We start from the raw sequence: 13,979 nt of genomic DNA, 5'->3' as shown, positions 1-13,979 counted from the left end.
GAGGGGCTGAGATGGGGAGAGAGACCCAGTGGGAGACGACGGCAGGGAGGCGGAATCAGCGGGGTTTGGGACTGACGGGATCTGGGTTTGGGGATGGGGGAGGAACGAAGCTGATGGTGTACTGAGTTTGAGGTGACATCCAAGTGGAAAACGTCCAGTAGGCAGCTCCTCTCTAGCGTCGGAACGATTCTCATTAGAAAGTTCCTTTTCATGGAGATACAGAGTTGAGTCATTCACATAGAGATAAAGGCATGGGATTGAACGGGTGACAGTCATAGCGCAGCAAGGACAGAAAGCTGATTTGACTTCATTTAAGCAGGCGCTTGCCTGTGTGTGTGCGTGGCCCTCGTTCTCAAAGAGGACCATGACATCAGGGAAATGATGACATAACTTGCAGTTAACTTGGAGGGAGGGAGGGCGAGGTCACTAGTGAAAAGGAGGCCGATTGATCAAAAGGGTTTTATTTGAAAAGGGGAGCAATGCACATCTTCATCATAAATTGCTCCTAATGTTGGATGAGGGAGGAGGAAGGGGACATAGAGCCAGGACACAATACGCATACAAGCTAAGGCCCAGCCCTACTGGACTAAAAGGTCCCCGAAATTTTTCAGCCTACCACTTAACACCCCCTCCCCCCCCCAAGGAAACAAGAGATTCTAAGAGGTGGAGGTAAGGAGGGAGCATAAAGCTGCATAGCCAATGCAAAGGCAAAGAAATCAAAGCATTTTGTGTAAGGAAGACCAAAGAGTTGTTTTTCTGGATTACAAGAAGGCTGGAGAGATAGTGGTATGTAACAAGGTTGGAAAAATAAATTAGGCCAGATGGTCAAGGGCTTCAAATGACAATCAATTGGATCCTAAGGGCAATGCAGAGCCACTGGAGTCAATTGATTTGAGGAAGTGATATTAGACTGCTCAAGAGAGGCAGCTTTGTAACAGATGGATTGGAGTGGGGCAGATTGGAGGCAGGGCAATCATTTGGGGCTTTGATGATGAGGGTCTGGACTAGAAAGGTGACAATGTGAGCAGAGAAAAGGGTTATGGATGGAAGAGGCTCTGGCAGTTTATAATCTGGACTCAAGATCAACAGACACTCAAAGGGCTTGGAATATGATATTCAGAAGGTCAAAGGAGCTGGGATTAAAACCAAGAATCACCTATCCAGCAAAACTGAATATAATACTTCAGAGCAAAATATGGACTTGCAATAGAGGACTTTCAAGCACTCTCGATGAAAAAACTAGAGCTGAGAGGGGGCGGAGCCAAGATGGCAGCTGGAAAGCAGGGCCTTGCTTAAGTTCTCCCCCAAATCCCTCCAAATACCTGTAAAAAAATGGCTCTGAACAAATTCTAGAGCTGTGGAACCCACGAAATAGCAGAGGAAAACAGGTCTCCAGCCCAGGAGAGCCTGGATGATAGCTGGGAAGGGTCTATCTCACCATGCTGGGAGCGAAGCACAGTCCAGGATGGGCTGCACCAGGACAGACCACACCTGAAGTCACCTGGCTAGAACAGACCCTAGGGAGATGAATCACTGAGCTGTGGCAGTTACCAGACCTCTCAACCCATAAACGCCAAAGAGCAGGTTAGTGGGAAACTTCCGGATCGAGTTTAGATGGGTCTGGCCCCATCCCTGGGGGTGGAGGAGGTGGTACAGAGGTAGGGGTGGCAGCAGCAGGAAGCTCCTGAGGCTGCTTCCCGAGTCCCTGGCTCACACGGTGGGAGGAATCTAGCAGCAGATCAGAGTGGGAGTGCAAGGAGCGCTTTGTGGGCCCAGAGGCAGTTTCTCTTGCTGTGCCCTGCTTGGATCCAGACTGTGGTCCTGGTTGATGGTTCTTGGTGGGGGGGGGGGGGGGAGGGAGCACTGCTGTGATAGAGCTTGCAGTGATGGTGATGTAGAAGTAGCTCTGAAAAAAACAGCAGCGCTTGGACCCTAAAGCTTGGGACAAAGTACTCTCTACTTTACAAGCAGTCACACCCTGACATAACTCAAGGGTCAAGTAGTTGGCTGGAAACGTGAACAGGCAGCAAAAATGAACTTGGACTCAAACTCAAACTCTAGATTCCTTTTTTGGTGACAAAGAAGATCAAAGCATACAGCCAGAAGAAGTCAACAAAGTCAAAGAGCCTACATCAAAAGCCTCCAAGAAAAGACCAGAACTGAATAGAAAATTTGACTTTCAAATATAAGAATCAAGAGAAGCATGAAAAGGTAAACAGGAAAGAGAAATCATAAGGGGCTTACTAAAGTTGAACCGTTTACATTCCTATATGGAAAGATATTTGTAACTCACGAGACCTGTCTCAGTATTAGGGTAGTTGAAGGAAATATTCTTATCAAGGTGAGTTGAACATGAAAGGATGATATCTAAAAAAATAAAATTAAGGTGTGAGAGAGGAATACATTGGGAGGAGAAAGGGAGAGATAGAATGGAGTGAACCTTGCTCTCATCAGATTTGGCTTAAGGAGGGAATAACATATTGGGTATCTTGGGTATCTTACCCTACAGGAAAGTAGGGGGGAAGGGGATAAGTGGGGGGGATGATAGAAGGGAGGGCAGATTGGGGGAGGAGGTAGTCAAAAGCGAACACTTTTGAAAAGGACAGGGTCAAAGGAGAAAATTGAATAAAGGGGGACAGGATAGGATGGAGGGAAATACAGTCTTTCACAACGTGACTATTATGAAAGTGTTAAGGGGGTAAGGGAGGGGGGAGTGGGGTGACAGAAGAGAGGACAGACTGGGTAAAGGGGCAATCAGAATACATGCCATTTTGGGGTGGGGGAGGGGTGAGATGGGGAGAAAATATGTGACTCAAAATCTTGTGGAAATGAATGTTGAAAACAAAAAATAAATTTTTAAAAAAACCAGGAATAAAAGATCAAGAGAGACTAGGGCTGGACGTGGAGGTCTGGGAGTCACTTGCATGATGATAACAGAAACCCAGGAGTTGATAGGGTCACCAAGCATGAATGTAGAGAAGGCTGAAGGACAGACTCTTGGGATACATCTAGTTAGGCAGTATATGTATGACAAACGAGCAAAGGAGACTTGAGTTAGGAATCTAGGAAGAGAACCAAGAATCACAGAACTCTAGAGAAGAGGCTATCCACATAATCAACAGCATTTGATGCTGCAAAAGTAAGCAAGGATGATTGAGAAAATTATTTTGGCCATTAAGTGATTATCGTAACTTTGAAAGAACGGTTTTGGTCCAGCAGGTGGGTTACATACTAAACTGCAAAAAGTTCTAAAGTGAGAGAAAGGAGAAGCAATGAAGTTTTTTCTAGAAGTTTATTAAAGAGAGGAGAAATATAGGATGACAGCTGGAGAGATTGGTAGGGTTTTCTGTTTTGGTTTTTTTCCCCAAAGGAGAGACTTGGGCAGGTTTCTAGGCAGCAGAGTAGAGTGAGTTTAAAAATAACAGAGGAGGATGATTTTGGGGGCAAGCTTTTGGATAAAATGGAAGGGCATGACAAGGGTATATGGAGGGCTATTTCATTCAGAGCCTGGAGTGCATGAGAGAGTAAAGGATGCCAAAGAGTTGTGAAAGACAAAGGTGTGTTATAGGACGCTTAGAGCAGCCTTTGTGTAAAGTAGGATCATCAATCAGGAAAGACGAAAAAGATTTACTTGCTGTAACGAGGATACAGTTAAGATCAAATAACCTAAGTTTGGAATGGACCTAGTGAATGACTTCTTCAGTATGGTCTCCAGTTCTGTTTAGCAGCTTGTAAGAAGTGGAAGTTGGTGGTGGAAGTAATATAGGGTTGGGGTTTGCCAAGGCATCTGAAGTGAGAGGACAGGGTGGAAAGGGATTCTGAAGTAGAGGACCATGTGGAGTTTAACTGGCTAACTACAGGATCAAGGCTGAAGTCAGAGCAGGGGTGATGGCTTGAGAAGTATTGAGAGATTAGAAGTGACAGTGAAGACATAGATTTAAAATTAAAGCATAGAAAAAGATGGCATGATAGGTTATGATTGGATAAAAGAATTTCAGAGTTAATGGGCATGGAAATGGAACACTCATGAGCCATGGTGAGATCAGGGCTGTAACCATCCTGTGTGTGGCAGTGTTTTGGGGTAAAGGAATGGATCACAGGAGATAAAGATCTGGGAAGAGAACATCAACATAGATGCTAAAGTCCCCTAGAATAATGGCAATTGGTGTGACGAAGGACTAAAAGCCAGGTTCTGAACTCCTTAAGAAAGGAAAGGGGGTGGTGGTAGCCCTAGGGAGGGGAGCATGGCAGTAGATAATGGCCATCAGGAATTGGAATGGGTGGTTTGTTGATTCATAAATGATCAGTTAAAGGCTTTGGGGAACATCCAGAAAAATCAGTGAAATGAATGGTCAGAGAGTGTGTACTAAGAGCCTTAGGCTTTAGTCATCTGTTGTTTCTCACTGTCCTGCCAGGCACAAAGGGCCTGTGCTCACTAAATACTTGTGGACTAAATCATTCTGCCTCAAGGGTCAAATACAATGTTTAGTAAGAACAGGACCTGAGCTCTAGGATGATCCCAGATATAGGCAGGAAGCCCCAGGGCAGAAAGGCCCATGCAAGAGGCAGAAGGCTAGACTAGTCTTGGCATATGAGCAGGGATGTCCTGTGTTAAGAGAAATGAGGCACAGACAGCAGGCCACTGAGTTTCATTAGGTATTTCATTAAGGTTAAATCTTTCTGATCGAGTAGGCTTGCACAGGAGAAAGTCAGTGGCCCTTCAGGCTAGGTCCTTCAGATTTCATAGTGTACCACTGGCTCTGGCTCTACGCTGGGATCACCTCCTTGCTCCAGGTACAGGTTGTTATAAGGATATTGCTTTGGAGCCTGAGGAAGGAAGCACATCAGAAAAAGCAGGTAAATGCCCCATCTGCAGTGACCCTACCCAACACTAACACACAGCAAACAGCACCCACCCCGTCAGACCCAACTGAGCTGCAACGGCAGGAGAAACATCCTTCTTTCGTGCTGAGCCCAAGGCAGAGAAAAAGCCTAGATTGTAAACGAAGTGCTGCTTGCACTGATTGTAAGAGAATCAAAGCTTTCTAAATGAGACGGCGCATCCATCCATCCCACTCTCTCTCGGGTCGAGGCAGACTCAATCTCCTTTAAGTCACTCAGCCTCTAATGGTTCCCCTGCTAAAGTGGCCTAGCAAATGAGGCGTGCAGAAGCAGCAGTGGGGGAAGCACAGAGGAGGCACGGCTGGGACGTGCTTTAGGGGCTGCTGGCTTTACCAACAGCCAGCTGTCAGAGCACGCAGCTCAAGGGGAGGAGAAAAGGGTGATGTGCTTACAGAACTGAAAAATGCAAAAGCTACACTGTGCTTCCTGGTTTCCTGAAGTGAAGTTAGTGCTCACATCAGCCCTGTACACACACTCCAGCCAGGAGCCCCTGGGGCTCAAGATCAAGGCTCGTGTCAGTGCACACAGACACACCAGCTACCACGGAGACATGGATTATCTCTGCAGAGGTAGCATGGGGCATCTGACTGCAACAACTATAGGTCTCCTGCCTCCTCCAATCCATTCTGCACAGGCTGTCAGATTAATCTTCTTAAAACACCACTTCATCATGTGACTCACTAGCCCCAAAACTTACAAGGCTTGTCATCGCCCACAAGAACTGCCTGGCACTGAAGGGCCTTTATCGACTGGGCTCGCCAGATTCTTCAACAGATGCTTCCTCAGCGTCCCCATGCACATTTTGCCTTCATGGTCTCCCTTACCTTGTCCCTCTACCTCCCGTCTAAACCCCATACTGCCTTCAAGGCCCAGCTTGAGTGGCATTTCCTAACAAAAGATCCCCAAATAATGTACAATCTTCTGTTAAACCACCAGACACTTCCTTCTTTCTTACCTTAGAGATCTCCTCTAGCTTTTTCAGGTACAGTCTTCCCAATATAGCTATAAATTACTTACAGGTAGAGGCTATTTTCTACTCTATAGTCTCTAGAATACAAGACTATGTATGAATTTAATTGCCCATCAAGTACAACATACGGTCCATGTGGTCGCCTACTAAAGAGGAGTAGAATGTAAGCTCCCTGGGGATATGTCTTTGTATCCCAAATGTATCCCAAATGTCCAGCACATTGGAGTCCCTTGATGAATGCCTAGTGAGCAGAAGGGTCCTTTCAGAGAAGCAGCCTGGCACCTGGAAGCCCCTTTGTATTCCAGTCTCTGAAGACTACGTATAGCTTTGCCTTCTCAACCCTTGTCTAGTCACAATAATGGCTTCACACCGTCCAGGACAATCACAATTGGGGGCAAACTAGATGTCCTGATTTCTATAGTGAGTGGGAGAATAGCTGACAGATGTGTGTTCCTAAAAGTGCAGTTCTGACCTTGTCACTTCCCAGCCCGGTCTAGAGAGCTCCTAGGATAAAATACAAACTCCTCTGTTTGGCATTTCATGTTCTCCATGATACAGCTTCCACCTAGTTTTTCACTTTTTTCATTCTCCCTCAAATATTTTAAGTTCCAGGCTAAGTGTCTCGCTGGCAGGTGGTTCCCTATACATTCCATTCCTTCTCCCATTCTGTGCCTTTGCATAGGCTGTCTGCCCTCTTCACCCTCTTGACACTCCTATCTCTCCTGATTCTTCCAGTTGTTAGGGTCCTGGGGGAAAAAAATCTGTTTCTATTTACTTACTTGTGTAGATGTTGGTTTCCCTCAATAGAATGTAAGCATCTAGAGGACAATGACTGTTTAACTTTTAAATTTGTACCCCCAGCACCCATCACAGCGCATGACACATAACAGGTGCTTAACAGGGCTTGCTGAATTGACTAAAGGTATGGGTTCCAGCGTCAGGGTAAACAAGAAGCCGATACATCAGCTTGTCCCTGCTATTCAGCGTCCTAAGCAGGGAATCCTCAAAAAAGCCATTTGTGGCACCCCTTCAGATCAAAGCTGGATTCTTGCATTTCAGATGCCTCATTTCCATAGGAAACAAGGCTGAGCGTCATGTAGTGAAGAAGTATTTCTCCTACATCAGGGGTCTAATCCTTTTATGTGTCACAGACCCCACCCCTTTGGCAATCTGGTGAAGCCTACAGACCCCTTCTCAGAGTAATGTTTTTAAATAATTGAAGGAAATGTTAAATTTCAATCAGAAATTTAGCTGAAATAAAGAAAATTATTTTCCCATCCAAGTTCACAGATCCCCTTGAAATTTACCTGCGGATCCCAAGTTAAGAATACCTGCCCTAGATACTCACCACAGGCCGATAGGAGGGGAACACCTCTCCTAACCAGAACATGAACATCATGAAGCCGCAGAAGCCAAAGAAATGCTTACACATAGTGTTCCAGGAAACAGGTGTGGGGGATGTATCCACACGATTTCGAGTGTACATATCAAAGTCAAAGTGCATCTACAACAAATATAGAGATCAGAATACTATGTCATTAGCTTAACAACAGGCAGACAGCATAGAACAGAGCTCTGAAAAAACTGCCTGGCAGAGGGTGTAGGGCTCCTGAAGGCTGTGTTCTTAGAGACTGTACCTCTTTCAAATGTCACTGACAACTCAAAAATTGGGGGATGGGTGGTGAAGAGGTGCCAAGGAGAAACTAGGAAGTAGGGTTAGCATCTGCTCAATCACTAATATTACAAAGTTTTGGGAATCCCTGGACATTTGACCCATGTATTACCTTGGGGGTACCCTGTTCCTTAGGAGGCAGAAAAACTCCCTGCTAACTAGATACCCTGCTTCTCCATTACAGGGTTAGGTTGCCACCAGGGTTCAAAGAAAGACTCACTAAGCAGAGGAATAAAGATGCCTTAAGTATCATGGAGAACTTTGTGAATGAAATATTTAAAGAGAAAAGGAGGGGTCATAAGAGTATTGTTTTCTCACCGGTTCACCCCAATTCAGCCTCAGTTCTGAATGGTCCCAGTCATACCATGGGTCTCGTTCATGCTGAGAGCGGTCTGGAAGCTTGGGATAGTCACCATACCTGAGAAATAATAGTAAGTATTGAGTGGAGGCCCACACATCCCAGGGAAACTGGAGATAACTCACCTGAGAATTAGAGAAATGAAGTCACAAGGAAACTCATCACCCTACTCCAGACCGTCCCACACACTTGCTACGGTGATGCTCCTTAAGTACAGATCTAGTCTTGAGCATTCCCTACTCAATTAACAGTGGCTTTAAGACGAAACAAACTTCTCTGACTAGCTCTGAGAGCCCCACGTAATGTCCCCCCAACCCATCTTTCTTGCCTCATTCGACATTGCTCCTCCTCCTACACTGTAATCAAACTGCCTTCTCTGTTCCTCACCCCTGAGACATTCTATCTTCACGTCCATGACTTTGGACTGGCCATCCCCCATGCCCAGAATGCATCCTCCCCTTATCTCTGTCTTAGAGTCTGTCTTTTTCTTGAAGACAGGGCTCAAATACCAACTTCTGTATGATGCCTTTCCTAATTTCCTCTGTTAGTGCTCTTCCTTCCAAACCCTTGAATTTAATTTTTTTTGTATGTATCGGTATTTACTAACTTTATAATTTTGCTGCATTTATTTTCACATTTACTTGTTGTTTCACTCATTAGAATGTGAGCGAATCGAGTAGGGATGGCTTCATTCTTTGTATTTTTTAATCCCCAGGGCCTGGCACAGTGCCTGGTACATAGTAGGCACTTAATAAATATTCAGGTTGAGCAAAGACCCAGACCCACGACTCAAATTCTAGTTACTGAATGAGACTGCTATGTAAGCTCAAATTAGTTTAACTTTGTTCATGTGAAAATGTCAAAAACGTGTATTTTGCTCCTTGCTTTCAATTCACAGGAAGAAATTATAGCATCACAGAACACACAAGCTGGAAGAGACCATCAAATCTGATTCCCTAATTTTATGAATGAGAAAATGGAGGCGCAGGTTACTTGCCTTTTCCAAAGCAATTTTTCAATGTTAGTGTCAAATCCAAAAATAGAAGAAAACAAAAAAGGAAACATTAAAGACAGATTCGTCTTTCTCATTATAACCACTGATGTTGAATAGATGCTTCTAGTTACCATAGGACCATCTGTCCAGTGCGATGATGCATATAAAGTGCTTTGCAAATCTTAGAGTGCTAAAAAGTTTCAACTGTTATTAGTGTTCTGGACTTTTAACTAAGAACCTTCCCGGAGAGGCTTGAGGACTGGTCAGTGATGCTGAAGGGGTTCCTGTTCAGGTAGGTTTGCACTCTACCTCAGAGTCTAAGAAAGCTGTATTTTCCAGGTGGGAACATATTTGTGCATCTCATAGTCTTCAAAGATAAAGTTATCCTTACAGAGGGGCTGCCAGGGCCACTGCAGCCTAGAGATTCTAATTAAACCAGGAGAAAACAGATCCTATAGATATGCCACGATACAAAATAGATTGGGAAACACAGTGAGAAGTTGGATGTTGGCATTAAACTACTAAGGACAAAATGAGAAAAAGGGATGGAGTAACTATAACTAATGTCACCACTAATAGGACACAATAGGAAAAACAAGGCATGTGAATAAATGGAGTTGGCTGTTCTTTCCCACGTTAGGTATCCTTCCCCTCCCTATTAGACTGTAAGTGCCCTGGAGTAAAGGACTGTTTTGTTTTTGGATCTCTAGTGATTACAGTGCCTGATCTCTGTTGAATTACTGACTCAATCAGGTAAGGGTAAGATACTGGTTGCATCCGATCTATTCAACAATTATTATGATGACCACAGAGATACCACCCAGCCTAGAAAAGCACAGAAAAGTCGGAAGAACAGCAAAAGCCACATAAAGTGAGGCATATGTCATCTCTACACCTCTGTGTAGGAAGCAGTGGGGTATTTAGGTGATAGTATTGAACTTAGAAAACCTGAGTTCAAATTCCAGCTCTGCTACTAACCTGTGTGACCTTTGGCAAACCTTGTCTTTGGGCCTTTGTTTTCTTACTTGTAAAAAGAGGAGGTTGACCTAGATGACTTCTAAGGAGCTTTCTAACTCTAGCTCTATGATTCTGTGGATTGGTCTTATAAATATTAAGCCTTCCCTCATTGGGGCTGGAACAGTTCAAACAGCCCTTACCAAAGCACAGAACTTAGCACTAAAGATCAACAAGCATTTATTAAACACCGACTATGTTCCAGGCACTGTGTTAAATACTGGAGATACAAGGAAGGAAAAAAACACAGTCCCTGCACTCAAGGAGCTCACATGGTAATGGGAGAAACAACATGCAAAAAATTATGTCCATATAAGATATAGATAATGTAACTGGGAAGCAATTTCAGAGAAGAGGCAATGGGGGAGCCAGGAAAAGCCTTTTGCAGAAGGTGGGATTTAAGCTAAGGCTTAAGGAAAGACACCGAGCACAGGAGAAAGAGAAAGAGGCAGGGCATTCCAGGTAGGGGAAGAGCCTGTGAAATGGCAAGGAATGGAGAGATGTAGTATCGTGTGAGGGGAAATTCAAGTAGGTCAGTGTTGCTAGACAGCAGAGCACACAGAGAGGAGGAAAGTGTGAGCTGACTGAAAAGCTAGAAGTCAAAAGATTTAATGTGGGAACCATGGAAGTTTATTGAGGAGGTGAATGACAGGGTCAGACCTTTGTTTTGGGAAAAATACCTTGGCAGCTGGGTAGAGAGAGGTTTGAGACTGGAAGGCCCTGGAAAATCCCAGGAGACCAGGCATGGAGTAAAGGGAGATTGTGCCAGTGTTGCTATTGGCTGTGTGAATGAAGAGAAAGGGATATATATACCTATATTTACACATATATCTACACACGCGAATGAGCGCTGTTGTCAAAGTAGAAAGAAGATTTGGCAACAACAGACTGGGTATGGGGGTGAGTGGAGGTAAGAAGTTGAGGGTGACACCCAAGTTCCCCTGGACAGTCACTGAGAAACTGGGCAGAGGGGAGGGATTGGGAGGAAGGAGAAGGGGCTCTGTCACGGTCATAAGTGAGTTTGAGCCCATCAGGGTCGAAGGATCCTCGGGAAGCCTCGCTCAAGCTCAAGGAGGCAGCTGAGGTCACAGTGGAGGCCAAAGGCGCCCAGGGCCCGGCAGCTGCCCCGGCTCCCGTCCAGGCCGGTGACTACTTATCCACAACAAATAAAGCGAAAACTTCGCCGTCCGCTGATAAAGGCCACCAGTGTCCGTGACAGACTAAGCCTCGGCAGCTCCGGCTGGGGAGGCGGATGCAGCCCCCCGGGCAGCCCCCTTACCCGAAGCCGTCGTCCGGGTAGGGCTCGTAGTCTTCCACTCGCATGTTGTACTTCTTGGCGGCGGCGGCGCGCTCCTCCGGCGTGCGGGGATACGGTCCCGGGAGCATGTCCTTGCTGAGGCCCGAGGCTGTGCAGAGCGGACGCCGGGAGTCAGATCCCAGACTCGGGGCTGGCGGCCCGGCGCTACCCCGCTGCCGCCCCCCACCCCCTACTCCGGCCCTACACAACCTTCCCCACCCCGTTGACCCCTCGCTCCTCCGCTCCGCCCCGTCCTCACACCCCAAATCCCCTCACACCTGCTCGGGCCCCCAGAGGGGTCACCCGTCGAGCCGCCGTCCCCAACCACCGGATTCCCCGGGACATAGCCATGGAGGCTGCCATCTTAACCTTCTCCAAGATGCAACCGCGCAGGCGCAGGCCAGTTCTACGGCGGCCGAGAAGAGCCTAAAAGGGTCCCGAGGAAGGGGGCTGTGCTCAAGTGGTGCAGGTGCCAGAGGGCGGAGCGTCAGGTTCAGGGACCCAAACACTGGCGGAACTGAAGCACATTCCCCCTACCCCCCGCCGCCCCCCACCCCCCGACCTCGCCTCAGTTACTGAACTCCTGGGTTGAAAGACTTGAGGAAGGGGTTGAGGCCAGGTGACCGAGGACTTTTATGCCAGTCCGAGGCGGGCTCGGTCCATTGGCTCTTGTAGGCGAGGCAGGTGAATGTCCCCAAGGAGGTGCCGTTTTAGGGACCTGAGGCGGGCCGCCCCCAAACTCGTGGTCACGCTGCCCTGGTGCTTCTCCCCTTCTCGCCGCTCCCGGATTCCTACCGCAGTCCTGCTCCTCTCCTCCAGTGCCCCTAAAACCCGAGGGTAGCATCTTCTCGACCCCTCTCCCCGTCTGCCCTCTCATTCCGTCTCCCTGCTTCTGTTATCGCCTCTGCAAGGAAGAGCCACATCTGTCCAGCCGTAACGGACCTCCTTCTCGAGCTGGACCAGAAATGCATTTCTAGTTTTCTTTTTCTCCTGGGGGTGCAGAAGCCTTTTCCAACTAAAATTGTCCAAGGGAAAAAACTCATGATGCCCACCTTTTTCCCCTTCCTGCTCCTCTACCTGAGGTTCTTTATCAGCAGCGCTAACATTTTCCCAGTTGCTCAGGTTAGATACATTGTAGTCACGTTCAATTTCTTCTCCCTTCTCCCCAAGATGATCTTATCATGTGTATGGTTAATCTCTTTTCCTAACCGGACTGTAAGTTCCTAAGGGCAAGCCTGTCTCATCTACTGCTCTATCTCTTCCTGGGAGGCAGCAGAGGCTGCCTGGGAGGCTTAGCAAACATCTTTGAGTTGACTGATTCTTGTTTCTAGCTTTTGCTGTTCCATACTGGAAGAGAAAATAAGACACCTCATCTTTGCAAAGTTTGAGAGAAGCAGCATAGTGTAGCCTAGTGATCTCAAATAGAAACAGGGCCACTACTCTGATCCCTGCTGGCCACATAACGACTGAAAAAAACCACACATATTCACATTATTGATGCTCCGTTATATTGTTTTTTAGTTTGTTAAATATTTCGCAGTTACATTCTGGTTCAGGCCACCCTTGGGAGTGTTGCACCAGTGACGCGGGCTTGCCACTGTATGAGAACTGTGAAAGATCCCTGGAGTGGAAGTCCTGGTGAGTTGAGTCTCATTTCCCCTTTCAGGTTCTGTTTCCTTATCTGCATATAACCTGTGTTAAGTGGGGTATTCAGATACATGGTAGTGGAGGAGGATCAGTTTTAGGGAGGGGACTTGTAATCACATTAATCAATCAATCATTTATTATGCTCCTATTACGTGCCTGGCACTGTTCTAGGTGCTAGGGAATATAAATACAATGAATAAAATAATCCCTGTTCGCAAAGAGTTTACATTCTAATAAGAGAGACAAATGCATAAATAATTATATACAGAATCAATATAAAGGAAATACTACAAATACAAAATAGATAATTAAAAGTAATTTGTATCTTTAATGGGGGTAAACTAGATGCCTTCTTAATAAGATCGGAGGTGAAGCAAGGACATTTGTTATCAACATTACTATTCAATGTTGTCCTAGAAATGCTAGCTATAGCAATAAGACCCCCCCACCCAAAAAAAGAGAAGTTGAATACCAACAGGCAACAAGGAAACAAAACTATCACTTTGCAGATTATGTGATGCTATACCTAGAGAACTTTAGAGAATCAGCTAAAAAACTAGTTGAACAATTAACAACCTTAGCAAAGTTTTAGGATATAAAATAAACTCCCATAAATCGCCAAGCATTTCTATACATTAACAACAAAACCCAGCAGGAAGGGATAGAAAGAGACATTCCATTTAAAATAACTGCAGAGAGTATAACATATTTGGGAATCTACCCAGAAATTATATGAATATAATTATATGAATACAATTTTTTTGAAAAAAAATTTTGTTTTTTTCCCAATTACATGTAAAAAACAATTTTTTAACATCCTTTTAAAAAAATTTGACTTCCAAATTCTTTCCCTCCTTTCCCTCACCCCTCCCTGAGATGGTAAGCAATTTGATATAGGTTATATATGTGCAATTATGCAAAACATTTTCATGTTGTAAAAGAAAACACAGACAAAAAAAGTGAAAAATAGTGTGCTTTGATCTGCATTCAGACTCCATCAGTTCTTTCTCTGGAGGTGGATAACTTTTTTTTTTATCATGAGTCCTTTTGAATTGTCTTGGATTATTGTATTGCTGAGAACAGCTAAGTCATTCACAGTTGTTCACCGAACAGCATTGCTGCTAT

General features: G+C 45.5%; 1 protein-coding gene across 1 annotated transcript; it reads right to left on the bottom strand.

Moving 5' to 3' along the window:
* Positions 1-4,643: 4,643 nt before the first annotated feature.
* NDUFB8 (NADH:ubiquinone oxidoreductase subunit B8) lies at positions 4,644-11,629 on the bottom strand. The gene is made up of 5 exons (XM_036737288.1): positions 11,486-11,629; positions 11,190-11,316; positions 7,863-7,962; positions 7,221-7,376; positions 4,644-4,827 (listed from the first exon to the last, which is right to left on the bottom strand). Exons 1-5 carry the CDS (start codon positions 11,568-11,570, stop codon positions 4,735-4,737), a joined length of 561 nt encoding a protein of 186 aa, XP_036593183.1. The 5' UTR covers positions 11,571-11,629; the 3' UTR covers positions 4,644-4,734.
* Between the last annotated feature and the right edge of the window lie 2,350 nt (positions 11,630-13,979).

Source organism: Trichosurus vulpecula, chromosome 8 (genome assembly GCF_011100635.1).
Source record: "Trichosurus vulpecula isolate mTriVul1 chromosome 8, mTriVul1.pri, whole genome shotgun sequence".
Taxonomy (NCBI): domain Eukaryota; kingdom Metazoa; phylum Chordata; class Mammalia; order Diprotodontia; family Phalangeridae; genus Trichosurus; species Trichosurus vulpecula.
Note: the sequence above shows the minus strand (reverse complement) of the source record. Positions and strands in the feature narration are given on the sequence as shown.